We start from the raw sequence: 13,585 nt of genomic DNA, 5'->3' as shown, positions 1-13,585 counted from the left end.
GGAGCCTCTAATGGGACGCCTCGGTCAACACGGGCCTAGCCGATTTATCATCCAGGCCACCCCAGCGCGTGTACACAGCGGCCAGTGGCGCGGTTCGTTTGATCCACTCGGCAGACAATGGCGAACCGGCGTCACGTCAAATATTCAGCGCCACTTCTGCCCACCATCTGTCTTCCTGGCCAGCAGGCGACGTTTAGACGACAAGATCATGAGGTCCCCATGCCAAGAAAGAGGGCAACACAGCACACGGCGACTGACAGGTTTGTGCATACAGCTGAGCATACACTCTACTATGCCACAAGCATTGAAGATGATGTGTGCAAGACATTGACACAGCAGCACTGCTAGAACGAAAGAATAAAGCAGCTATATCGGGAAAAGGAAAGTAAATAGCAAATTTCACATAACCTTTTTAGAACTTCCGTGATATGTATTCCACAAAACATGTACCTTGCTACGGTGGGGTGGCTTGAGTGACTTGCTGCACAGTAGAGTGATACGTAAGTGCAGGAATAAAATTTTGTTACAAATCAATGAGGATGTCGCTAAATGGGGCATGTCCTCCGGGTACGCAAAGATGTCGTACCTGAATGTCAACACGGAACGCCCGAAATACAAACAAGGTGGGAGTTCGTTTCATCAGATTATGCGAGAGGGAAGCAAACGACTGATTCAGAACTCTGATAACAGTGCAGAATAGAAGAACGCTCTAATGCTAAATGTAGTAACTACAATTAGAGCTGTAATAAATACCCTTTCAGGATGCAGACTTCGCATAAAGGAATCATTAGAGCAGCTGAGAACGCTGACAGGCTCAGAAAACGAGAGCACATTCAGTCAGCAGTGTGTGAGGGATCCCGTCATCGCCTGCTATAAAACGCCCGCCTTCCTCAAGCTCATTCTCAGAGTTAGGCCATTCCATTTACATTATGGATATCGAAGGAAGACCAGCTCTGTTAAGTTGAAGGATTCTCTGGTGAATTCAACAAGTGTCTACGAGCTGCCGTCAACTTGGAAGTCCATTGCTGCAAACCAACAGCCGTCCGGCCTTGGAGGGGGACGACAACTGATCTGCAAGCCGCAGTTCTGGCAGTCACAACAGTGGCCGACTAAGATGGGGCGGGGCCGATCTTCCGTGAATGAAGAACTGACATTCCCTTCTGTAAGCTCTTCAACGTAGGCGCTGGGCACCTGTGCCGCCACTACCGGGACAGCACAAGCCTTACCGTCTGCATGTTAGGACCCAGCCGGCCGAAGTGGCCGTGCGGTTAAAGGCGCTGCAGTCTGGAGCCGCAAGACCGCTACGGTCGCAGGTTCGAATCCTGCCTCGGGCATGGATGTTTGTGATGTCCTTAGGTTAGTTAGGTTTAACTAGTTCTAAGTTCTAGGGGACTAATGACCTCAGCAGTTGTGTCCCATAGTGCTCAAAGCCATTTGCACCATTTTTGTTAGGACCCCACTAACGCTATCCTTGGTGTTACTGCTGGGTCTTCCGCCTACACGCCATATCGACAACTGACAACAAGGGCATGCTGATTTCTGGAGCCAGTCCTAAGCGCAGCTTCACTCATCGAGAGCGCTGAGGCACTAACGGAAGTCCACAACCACACCATGTTGCGCAGACACATGGCCGCCGCGTCCTCCTGCGATGGGGCCGCAGCACTGGCCAAAGGCAAAACATGAGCTATGTCGGAAAGTTCCTTGCAGGCATTGACATATCTCCCTACTTTCAAGCAACGCGAACTCGGTGCGTCCGTTGCTAGGCAGCTTCAGGAAGGAGACGGAGTGATCGGAAAACTCTTGCTAATAAATGGTTCTTAATTAAATAATGTCTCATTAACATCCCGGTGTTCTACAGGATCTGCAACACTCACACTTCGCTCTAGCACCTGATAACAACACAAATCCGGCCGGGGCAGTAACAGCCTGGACAATACTGACACACTATGAGGACAACTGCTCTACATTTGGCGGAAGGTCCTGACGACTGCTTCTGTAGCAGGTATGGGCGACACACAGAACTGGCTGTATTCCAGACATGCCATGTCAGTGTACCACATCACTCTGTTCCTGTGCAATATACAAAATTTTCCAAAATAAAACTTACCTGGGAAGCGATTTCTGTCTTTTTAAGCAACGCGGAGAGAGTGAACTTCTACACAGCATGCCAGTATGTGTATACATCTAAACGTTTACTACGCTAGCCACTGTTTAGTACGTGACAAAGTGTAATTCGTGCCAATATCAGACACGTTTTTTAAGAAATTACCGTCTTTAGTGGAACAGAACTACGTTTTAAAAAAGTTTATTATTATTATTATTATTAATTACTATCGTTATTATTACTAAAACGCTCATGCAGCCACACAGTCCCAGGTGCAGGTTGCCCATCTAAAGGTTTCCAGGGTCAAAAACCACGATTTGTTGCCTTTCGTATAATTACAGGCCTAATTTAAAATTGCTGTCATAAACCGCTCATTAGGTGCTATACTATTACGTTAAAGGTTGAACACAATCTTCTTTTTCTTGTGCCTTTCTCCCGTATAAGTGCATGGCCAGCATGGTTATTTACGGCGATGGCGTGTTTAAATTAAGGGTTGGCGGGATGACTTCTTGTCACCTTTTCCTAAAAGGCATGATAGAAAATGACAAGAGAAAAATTGTAATTGTAAATAAATTTCCAGCAGGCGATTGTTCTTAAAGCGTGCTCGAGAGCTCTTCGAATAACTTTCCAAGATGAGAACGTAATTCAAGTTTACAGGAGTTCACTACGAGTGGTTTGCCGTCAAACCGCTATTTGGGAGAATCTATTACGAATGAAAATCATTTCTTTTTCTATAAAAACTTCAAAATGACAACGTAATTTCAAAAATGCAACGATCATAGTGGGTGCAAGACGTAGAGGAAAGAACTTCATAGCATGCTTTTTCGATGAACATCATCCCAAGACGTGTAAACCAACTGTAAAATAACAACAGTATCAAATTTTGTATACGAAATTCTCGTATATCACTTTCAATAATAGGAAAAATTTAGTAAATTCCACATAGAGGCTCGACTCGGCCCCACGACTGCGGATTTAGCGCTTTGTAGTCTTTTCGCTGCGACAGTTGCTGCGTCGAAACTAAGCTGACGTACATGGTTCATGCCGCGCCCGATCTCCATCAAAAATGCAATTTTTCCAGGCTCCTGGAGCTACCAGTTTTCTGGCCAAGCCCTCCATATGCCTTAAATTTGGACGATATCGGCCGTTACGAGTACGAGCGGTCCGCTCGTGGAATAATCGCATGAAAATAATTACTCAACTTGACTTTGACTGAATAAGCAGGCGTCGTTGAATCAGCATACAGCTTCATGTCCAGAGTTAGTTTATTCCATTGCTGCGATACTCATGTACATAAGGACTCTTATTCAAATAAAGTAATTACTTGTAAATGCTATGAAATAATTCATGATATGTCCCCGATCACGAATGTACCGGGGACGTGAACTGAGGTGACAAAAGCCATGGGATACCTCCTAATATCGTGACGGACCTCCTGTGCCCGGGGTAGTGCAGCATCTCGATATAACTTCCACTCAACAAGTCGCTGGAGATCCCCTGAAGACATATGGAGCCATGCTGCCTCTATATCCATTCATAACTGCGAAAGCGTTGCCGGTGTAGGATTTTGTGTCCCAATTGACCTCTAGATTATCTCCAATAAATGCTCGAGGGGATTCATGTTGGCCGCCCGGGATTAGCCGAGCGGTTTAAGCCGCTGCAGTCGTGCACTGTGCGGTTGGCCCCAGCAGAGGTTCGAGTCCTCTCTCGGGCGTGGGTGTGTGTGTTTGTCCTTAGGAAAATTTAGGTTAAGTAATGTGTAAGCTTAGGGACTGATGACCTTAGCAGTTAAGTCCCATAAGATTTCACACACATTTCTTTTGGATTCATGTTGGGCGATCTGGATGACCAAATCATTCACTCGAATTGTCCAGACTGTTCAAACCAATCACGAACAGTGGTGCCCCGGTGACATATCTCATTGTCATCCATAAAATTTCCATCGTTGTTTGGCTGCAGATGGTCTCCTAGTAGCTGTACATAACCATTTCTAGTTAATGATCTGTTTATTTGGACCAGAGGACCCAATCCACTCCATGTAAACACAGCTCACACCATTCTGGAACCACCACCAGCTTGCACAGTGCCTTGTTGACAACTTGGGTCCATGGCTTCGTGGGGTCTGCACCATACCCGAACCCTACCACGACCTCTCAGCAACTGAAATCGAGACTCATCTGACCAGGTCATGGTTTTCCAGTCGTCGAAGGTCCAACCGATATGGTCACGAGCCCAGGAGAGCACTGCAGGCGATGTTGTGCTGATAGCAAAGGCACTCGAATGGGTCGTCAGCTGCCACAGTCCTTTAATGGCAAATTTCGCCGCACTGTCCTGACGGATACGTTCGCCGTATGTCCCACACTGATTTGACGTAGAGTTGCTTGTCTATTGCCACTGACAACTCTAGCCAACGCCGCTGCTCTCGGTCGCTAAGTGAAGGTTGTCGGCCACTGCAAGCTAATGCCTGAAATATGGCATTCTTGGCACATTCTTGACACTGTATATCTCGGAATATTGAATTCCCTAAAGATTTCCGGAATTGAATGTCCCATGCTTCTAGCTCCAGCTGCCATTCCGCGTTCAAAGTCTGTTAATTATCGTTGTGCGGCCACAATCACGTCGGTAACTTTTTCACATGAACCACTTGAGTACAAGTGACAGCTCCGCCAATGCGCTGGTCTTTTATAGCTAGTGTATGCGATGCTACCGCCATCTGTATATATGAATATCGCTATCCCTTGACTTTTGTCATCTCAGTGTGTATGTAATGGTGCCCGATGAAGTAGTTCTACGTAAAAGAGAGGCTCGCTCCAGAAGTCCGATGTGGACACGGCAGTCCATTTTGTGGCTCTCTAGCAAGAGTAGTGGAGTGAGAAGAGACGGTGGACACAGCCTTCTAAGTAAGTCGACTCACCGGCGGTCGGTGCTTGCTATGCGGCCCTCTCGTGCGATAACACTTAGCCGGCGCGTTCTGGATGATCCCCGGCGGTAATTTAGCGTGGCAAGGCCTGCAAGACGCCCTCGGGACGGGGAGGCGCTCTTTAGCATACAGATGAACAATCCGCACCGGCACCCGCTGCTAAGCATGACGGATGGCGACGCCTTATTAATTAAGCCGGACTCGCGGCTATAACGAGGATTACCTGCACCTCTCCCGCCCCTGCTGTTCCCGGCTATGGGGGTGATGCACGCTCACAGCGGTCCCCCGTGCGTAAAATTTAATGTCCGGTCGCTGCGCGCCCGTATGTCCAGCACGCCAAATTCGACAGCCTTCCCATGACCGCAAAACAAGCGCCTCTAGCACTTGGAAGGCCAAAAGTTATAATCTACATGTGTTACATCTACTGTATATCGCTCTGTTTAGTCTTCTTATTGAGTGTTACATGTGATGTGATTGATTACTAGTTTGAATGTGTTTCTCTGGTGTTCCCGCAGGTATCTGCACTGTGTAGCTGGAGCCATCCCAAACACATGCTCATTGCGTCTCTCATGCGACGCTCATTATCGAGTGAAAGCGTCGATTTGTTTCCCGTTGCAAACGATTGGTATCCCACCGCAGTCCAGGGCGTGCCCGGACACGTCTTCAAATGGTTCAAATGGCTCTGAGCACTATGGGACTTAACAGCTGTGGTCATCAGTCCCCTAGAGCTTAGAACTACTTAAACCTAACTAACCTAAGCACATCACACACATCCATGCCCGAGGCAGGATTCGAACCTGCGACCGTAGCAGTCACACGGTTCCGGACTGCACGCCTAGAACCGCGAGACCACCGCGGCCGGCGACACGTCTTCCCTGGTCCTCGGGGATCACTTCAAAGTGGAACTCATCGCTGAAGACAGCTCTACTCCAGTCAATAATGTTCCAGGCCGAAGACTTGTCCGGAGACTCCGCGGACAGTGATGGGATACCAACTACACTTTCGCTTGCCCTACGGCCCGTCAACCAGGAGTCTAAGGTGCTCTTCTTTTCATAGCAGGATCGCTTTGTTTGTCATTCGCGGAGCCCTTACAGCACAGCGGTACGTCGGCGATATTCTGCGTCCGTTTTGTTGCCCTTCATACTAAGTCATCCTGGGCTTACCCGCCCGCAAACGGCGAGAGTTTCTAGTGCTTGTCTTCGTGCTTGCCAAACCCTACGTTGGCCACCAATGTCGCCGGATATCTCCCCAGTTGAGAATGTTTGGAGCATTACGGACAGGGCCGCCCAACCATCTAGCCTCGGATTTTGACGCGCTAACGCCCCAGCTGGACATAATTTGGCACTCTTTCCCTCAGCAGGACATCCAACAGCTCTGTCAGTCAATTACAAACCGAATAACTTTTTGCATAAGGCAGAGCTGTACCGAGGCGTTATTAGGTTGCTTAGTTTTCGAAGTTCCTTCTTTTGAATAAATCATCCAATGTTTCTGAAATTGATTTTTTATATCACATCTACAGATTCCCGTCCCATTCTGATAACTCCTTCCTGGTGCGTCTTTTTTTATCTTACAAGGGAACCTCCCCATCGCACCCCCCTCAGATTTAGTTATAAATTGACACAGTGGATAGGCCTTGAAAAACTGAACACAGATCAATCGAGAAAACAGGAAGAAGTTGTGTGGAACTATGAAAAAAATAAGCAAAATATACAAAGTGGGTAGTCCAAGTGTAAGATATGCAACATCAAGGAGAACGTAAGCTGAGGAGTGCCGTGGTCCCGTGGTTAGAGTGAGCAACTGCGCAACGAGAGGTCCTTGGTTCGAGTCCTCCCTTGAGTAAAAATTTTACTTACTTTATTTTCGCAAAGTTACGCTCTGAGTGATAATCACTCCCAAAAAAGTGATGAAAACGTAAGAGTTTGTCACATAAATCGCAACAAATGAATGCAACAGTTTCACAGTCGCACCGTTTTCCCTATGCTCTGTCAAAACATATCTTTTTTACGTTTTAAAATGTTTCCGTGTGTAGACCGTCAAATCCTGCATATGTCCAAGCAAATCTGAGAGAAGATTTGAACCAAGGACCTCTCGATCCGCAGCTGCTCACGCTAACCACGGGACCACGGCGCTCGTAAGCGGACACCCTCCTTGATGTTGCTTACCTTGCGCATGGACTACTCAGTTTGTATATTTTGCTTACTTTTTTCATAGTTCCATACAACATCTTCCTGTTTTCTCGATTGATCTGTGTTCAGTTTTTCATGGCCTATCCCTGTGCCAACTTATAACTAAATCTGAGGGAGGTGCGATGGGGAGGTTCCCTTGTTAGAGTTTATTATACAATTGGTTACTCTGTCGCCTAAGTCGCAGCCACTGGCCACACACCGGTGTACCGCGGGTTGCCACCCTGCCCCTGAAGTCAGCAACCCAGCCGCCACAAACCAAACCTGCAGCAGTAAATTCATTGTTGAAAAAGAAAAGCCACCAACCAAAAATGGAGAAGGCCAAACGCAGAAGAGTCACAAGGCTATGCGTGTGACCAAAGCTATGACAAGTACCAAAAAAGAAAAGAAGCTATACAGACTGATTCTGTTTCCGTCATATCTTTGATGAGTGACGATAGCAGGGATAATGCGCATCTCTTCCGAGATCCTATTTGCAATGACAGATCCAGCACATGTTGCTGGAGAAGATTATATTTTGGCTAAATTTAGAGAAGGAACCAAGAATCCTTACAGCTATAGATACGTCTGCATCATACAACACTTTCTGGAAAGTCGCCTACAAGTTAATTAAAGCCTGTACACATGAACAAATTAGTTATCCAATTAAATTAATAAGATATATCGCTTATTAATAAGATTTATGTGATAGTGAAAGTGCCACTTCCCCATATTGCTACTGGGCTGGGCAATATCAAACGATTAATCTGTTTGTGCGGTGCTGTTGTCATTAATGAGAAAAAATATTAGATGGTGATTCTCTTTTCCGTAGCTCTTGTTTTCGTATTAAATTAGATATGTTAAGTATACTTTTAAACAGTTCTTACCCATTGCTGGGTGACTATATAGTATTAGAAATAGGAAAAATAAATAATGAAATCGCTGTTGTTCACTCAGACGTACGTTTCACGCCATAAAGTTCCTAGAAACATCCCCCACAGAAGAATCCCAGTGGTACATACGTGTCGTTTTGTGTGGCCTCTATCTCGTTTCTAAGATTTCAACCTTCTGTCTTCAATGTACATAAATATACTACTTTTGTATCATAATTAGCATGAATTGTGTCCTATTTAAGAATTTCTGTCCAAAAAAATGATACACCATTTTTATTTTTTCTAGGCTACTTTTGTAACTTTAAATACTGAAATACAGTATCATTTCTTAGAAGCTTATGTTCACTGACACTTGCAATTTTTCATAACAGCTACTCCTTTACTTTCAAAAATACATACGAATTTTGTGATTTTGTAGCATATTTAGGCTGCCTTATTCTATGAAAATTCCGTGACTAATGGGTGTTCTTTTTCTGCGCAGGTGTCGCTGTGTGACGAATACAGTCTTCCGGTGGACTTCGTCAACAAGCGGAGGCCCCACAGTTTTGGCGCCGGGCTTGCCAACTGGACCACTCCCAGTCCGGCAGGCGAACAGGTAGGCCTACAGCAGTTCTAATTAAACATGTTGAACATTTAATAAAGACACTTCCTACAATAGCGTTAATGCCAAACAGATTTTCGAATTAAAGGAAACATTGCCAGTAAATAAAGAAGAACAAAATGAGTGTAAATACACTCCTGGAAATGGAAAAAAGAACACATTGACACCGGTGTGTCAGACCCACCATACTTGCTCCGGACACTGCGAGAGGGCTGTACAAGCAATGATCACACGCACGGCACAGCGGACACACCAGGAACCGCGGTGTTGGCCGTCGAATGGCGCTAGCTGCGCAGCATTTGTGCACCGCCGCCGTCAGTGTCAGCCAGTTTGCCGTGGCATACGGAGCTCCATCGCAGTCTTTAACACTGGTAGCATGCCGCGACAGCGTAGACGTGAACCGTATGTGCAGTTGACGGACTTTGAGCGAGGGCGTATAGTGGGCATGCGGCAGGCCGGGTGGACGTACCGCCGAATTGCTCAACACGTGGGGCGTGAGGTCTCCACAGTACATCGATGTTGTCGCCAGTGGTCGGCGGAAGGTGCACGTGCCCGTCGACCTGGGACCGGACCGCAGCGACGCACGGATGCACGCCAAGACCGTAGGATCCTACGCAGTGCCGTAGGGGACCGCACCGCCACTTCCCAGCAAATTAGGGACACTGTTGCTCCTGGGGTATCGGCGAGGACCATTCGCAACCGTCTCCATGAAGCTGGGCTACGGTCCCGCACACCGTTAGGCCGTCTTCCGCTCACGCCCCAACATCGTGCAGCCCGCCTCCAGTGGTGTCGCGACAGGCGTGAATGGAGGGACGAATGGAGACGTGTCGTCTTCAGCGATGAGAGTCGCTTCTGCCTTGGTGCCAATGATGGTCGTATGCGTGTTTGGCACCGTGCAGGTGAGCGCCACAATCAGGACTGCATACGACCGAGGCACACAGGGCCAACACCCGGCATCATGGTGTGGGGAGCGATCTCCTACACTGGCCGTACACCACTGGTGATCGTCGAGGGGACACTGAATAGTGCACGGTACATCCAAACCGTCATCGAACCCATCGTTCTACCATTCCTAGACCGGCAAGGGAACTTGCTGTTCCAACAGGACAATGCACGTCCGCATGTATCCCGTGCCACCCAACGTGCTCTAGAAGGTGTAAGTCAACTACCCTGGCCAGCAAGATCTCCGGATCTGTCCCCCATTGAGCATGTTTGGGACTGGATGAAGCGTCGTCTCACGCGGTCTGCACGTCCAGCACGAACGCTGGTCCAACTGAGGCGCCAGGTGGAAATGGCATGGCAAGCCGTTCCACAGGACTACATCCAGCATCTCTACGATCGTCTCCATGGGAGAATAGCAGCCTGCATTGCTGCGAAAGGTGGATATACACTGTACTAGTGCCGACATTGTGCATGCTCTGTTGCCTGTGTCTATGTGCCTGTGGTTCTGTCAGTGTGATCATGTGATGTATCTGACCCCAGGAATGTGTCAATAAAGTTTCCCCTTCCTGGGACAATGAATTCACGGTGTTCTTATTTCAATTTCCAGGAGTGTACATACTAAACACGAAGGTTACTGGATGACGGCAAACTGAAAGGCAGAATTAGGATACTGAGTGACAAAGAAAATATATGAAATTAACCCACTTCGGTTTTATATTGCCGCTTTCTACTTTTATTTACTTTTCTTTGCATAAGAGCTTCAGTGTTGGGAATGACTGATTCAGCACAGCTCACTCTCAAAACACATTTCAGATCGTAATCTAATACGGAGCATCTCAGTCGCGTTTCTCACGATTTCACTAGGGAAAAGAACTAATCACAATTGTACGCTAAGCCAAACAGACTAAACATACATGCTGCAAGTCTATGAAGTTTTATGTAACGCTTCTCTAACAAATGTTTGTAAGAGTGACTTAAAGTCTTCCTGCTCTGATATTTATCTTTCAGTTCTGAATCACACTGAAGATCTATGATTTCCATTTGGAGAGGGTCGCTTGCAGAATCAACGTCAACAGATTACGGAGTAGCAAAAATTCCTTAATCTGTTTCCTGGCGCAAAATATCAGTGAATCTTATTTCAAATTCAGTACGCATTTTCTTAAAAGATCTATATACTCGCCAAAATCTGCAGCAACGACAATGGTTGTTGATGCTGACAGTTTCTGAAAGTAAGAGACGTTTCTAACCTCCAGCTGCCTCTTCCAGAGCAACAGTTTCATCTTGAATGCCTTTATTTTGTCACTGAAGTGGATGATGAGACTGTCTTCCCTTGTAGTGACACACGAAAGTCCCAAACATGTCCTGTCGCATAAGTTAAAAACGCTAAATCAGAAATGCATCTGTCATCCGACAGTTGAAGGACACTTTCGCCCTTGAATTCCACGAATAACGACATTTCTTGGCGCTCCTCAACTTTAGCACGACTGAGCCGGGAAACCCCTCGGTGATAAGGTAAATCTCCATATTCATAACCGAATTCGTCTAGAAACGTCTTGAACAAGCGATGATTGAGTCCTTTTGCTCGAATAGAATTTTGACAGCCAAGAACATAACATTATTCAATTTTACACTATTGGAACACAAATGTTGTTGATGAATCAAGCAGTGTATAGGGATAACCATGAGATCATGATTCTTCGTTTTTCTCTGAACACACCCTACAAGTCAAGAGAGTAATCCAGAGACAAAGAAAATGCAACAGTTCTTTGTCAGCTGAGCCTCCAAATCTACCTCTAATTCTTCAATTCGGCGCGTTACAGTGGCTCGAGGAAGTGACGCGGACTCTAGCTACGGAACCAGCTGTGGGCACAGCTCTTCCGCCGCTATTACAAGGCACTGTTTAATAAATTAATCTTCAGCAAATGGCTTCAAGTGCACAGCTATCTGCTAAGAAATTCTGTAGCTGATGCTCAGAGAAGAGTATCTTCCAGGATGATCAACGCCCCCCCCCCCCCCTCAGAAATAATTGAAATGTTTTTATGAAATAATATCAGTAGCACGAGTACTCAAAACTGACATGGTAATTATTGAAAGAAAGTAATTTTGTCTTATTGCCTCCACTGCCACCATATTACAAACAGAACTTACACTACTGGCCATTAAAATTGCTACACCAAGAAGAAATGCAGATGACAAACGTGTATTCATTGGACAAATATATTATACTAGAACTGACATGTGATTACATTTTCAAGCAGTTTGGGTGCATAGATCCTAAGAAATCAGTACCCAGAACAACCACCTCTGGCCGTAATAACGGCCTTGATACGCCTTGGCATTGAGCCAAACAGAGCTTGGATGGCGTGTACAGGTGCAACTGCCCATGCAGCTTCAAAACGATACAACAGTTCATCAAGAGTAGTGACTGGCGTATTGTGACGAGCCAGTTGCTCGGCCACCATTGACCAGACGTTTTCAATTGGTGAGAGATCTGGAGAATGTGCTGACCACGGCAGCAGTCGAACATTTTATGTATCCAGAAAGGCCCGTACAGGACCTGCAACATGCGGTCGTGCATTATCCTGCTGAAATGTAGGGTTTCGCAGTGATCGAATGAAGGGTAGAGCCACGGGTCGTAAACATCTGAAATGTAACGCCCACTGTTCAAAGTGCCGTCAGTCCGAACAAGAGGTGACCGAGACGTGTAACCAATGGCACCCCATACCATCACGCCGGGTGATACGCCAGTATGGCGATGACGAATACTCGCTTCCAACGTGCGTTCACCTCGATGTCGCCAAACACAGATGCGACCATCATGATGCTGTAAACAGAACCTGGATTCATCCGGAAAAATGACATTTTGCCATTCGTGCACCCAGGTTCGTCGTTGAGTACACCATAGCAGGCGCTCCTGTCTGTGATGCAGCGTTAAGGGTAACCGCAAGTGGGGCGGCGGTTTAGAATTGAAAATTAATCGTTTGCTGTATAAATGTTTGAATGTTGAATCAGTTTCGGGCTATTAGAATGTTGTTAATGCTGTCTTTCGCCGTTCTCAACACTGGCTCTCTATTTACTTTATAGGCACCCAGAAAGTGATTTAACAAAACGTGAAGCCTGTAATTAGAGTTCCTAGTGCCCACTTCATCTGAGAGTACCATTATAGCTGCAGCTTATAGCTCTGAGGAATTAGGAGATTGTCCGGGATTTCTAATCAAAAACGATTTTCCAAAATAGTTGAGTATATTCTCAAAGTCAAAATAAAAAACACAAGTATCCCTACAACCTAACTAACAGAGCAGTTCAGAGTCTAATGCGCTGATGCAACTATAAATGTCCGAATTAAATGTTGAAATGAATGCTCGCCATAATTTGATGAGAATATTTCATCAAACGCCACGCTAAATATTTGGTAGAATGTCTGTCCCGCGATGGCACGTGAAAATACGACAATACGCCAACTGAAGCTAGATAACGAAAATCATCCGAGAATTAACACTTCACTTGAAATGATTTCATGCTTCCGCGTATCTCTAGTAACTTAATACGGCACCCGAGGCTGTTTGTCGCAGTGATACCGACGCGACGCGACTGCCGACACAGATCGCGTGTTATTCAGCGTCTGGAGAGAACTGGGGCCTTGCTCTCTCGCGCAACGTTCTTATATATAAAGCCGCGGTGCGGACGGCTAAGGGAACGCCTGATCAAATCGGCTCTCCCGACTAGCCGCTGGGCTAGTAACGCACCATTTCAAGTTACATAATAAATTATAGCTTCTCTTGCTGATGGCCGATGAAGCTCTTAATTTAAATGTGCATTCAGCACGCAGGTAAGTATTGATAATAAAATTTTGACGTGGCTAAGTTAAATATTTTTGGCGAGAGAATTAATTTAATTGCCCTGCACGCAGTAGATGAGCTCTGAACTGTCCCTTTTGAGATCCGCTATCGCTATAATTTTATA

General features: G+C 46.2%; 1 protein-coding gene across 1 annotated transcript in view; it reads left to right on the top strand.

Moving 5' to 3' along the window:
* The window catches only part of LOC126199650 (uncharacterized), a 584,284-nt gene that overhangs the window by 145,754 nt on the left and 424,945 nt on the right, over positions 1–13,585 (top strand). Inside the window, exon 4 of the mRNA XM_049936577.1 lies at positions 8,561–8,674. Within this exon, the coding sequence (XP_049792534.1) occupies positions 8,561–8,674 (114 nt within the window). The remainder of the gene's footprint in view (positions 1–8,560; positions 8,675–13,585) is intronic.

This window comes from Schistocerca nitens, chromosome 8 (genome assembly GCF_023898315.1).
Source record: "Schistocerca nitens isolate TAMUIC-IGC-003100 chromosome 8, iqSchNite1.1, whole genome shotgun sequence".
NCBI classification, from domain to species: Eukaryota; Metazoa; Arthropoda; class Insecta; order Orthoptera; family Acrididae; genus Schistocerca; species Schistocerca nitens.
Note: the sequence above shows the minus strand (reverse complement) of the source record. Positions and strands in the feature narration are given on the sequence as shown.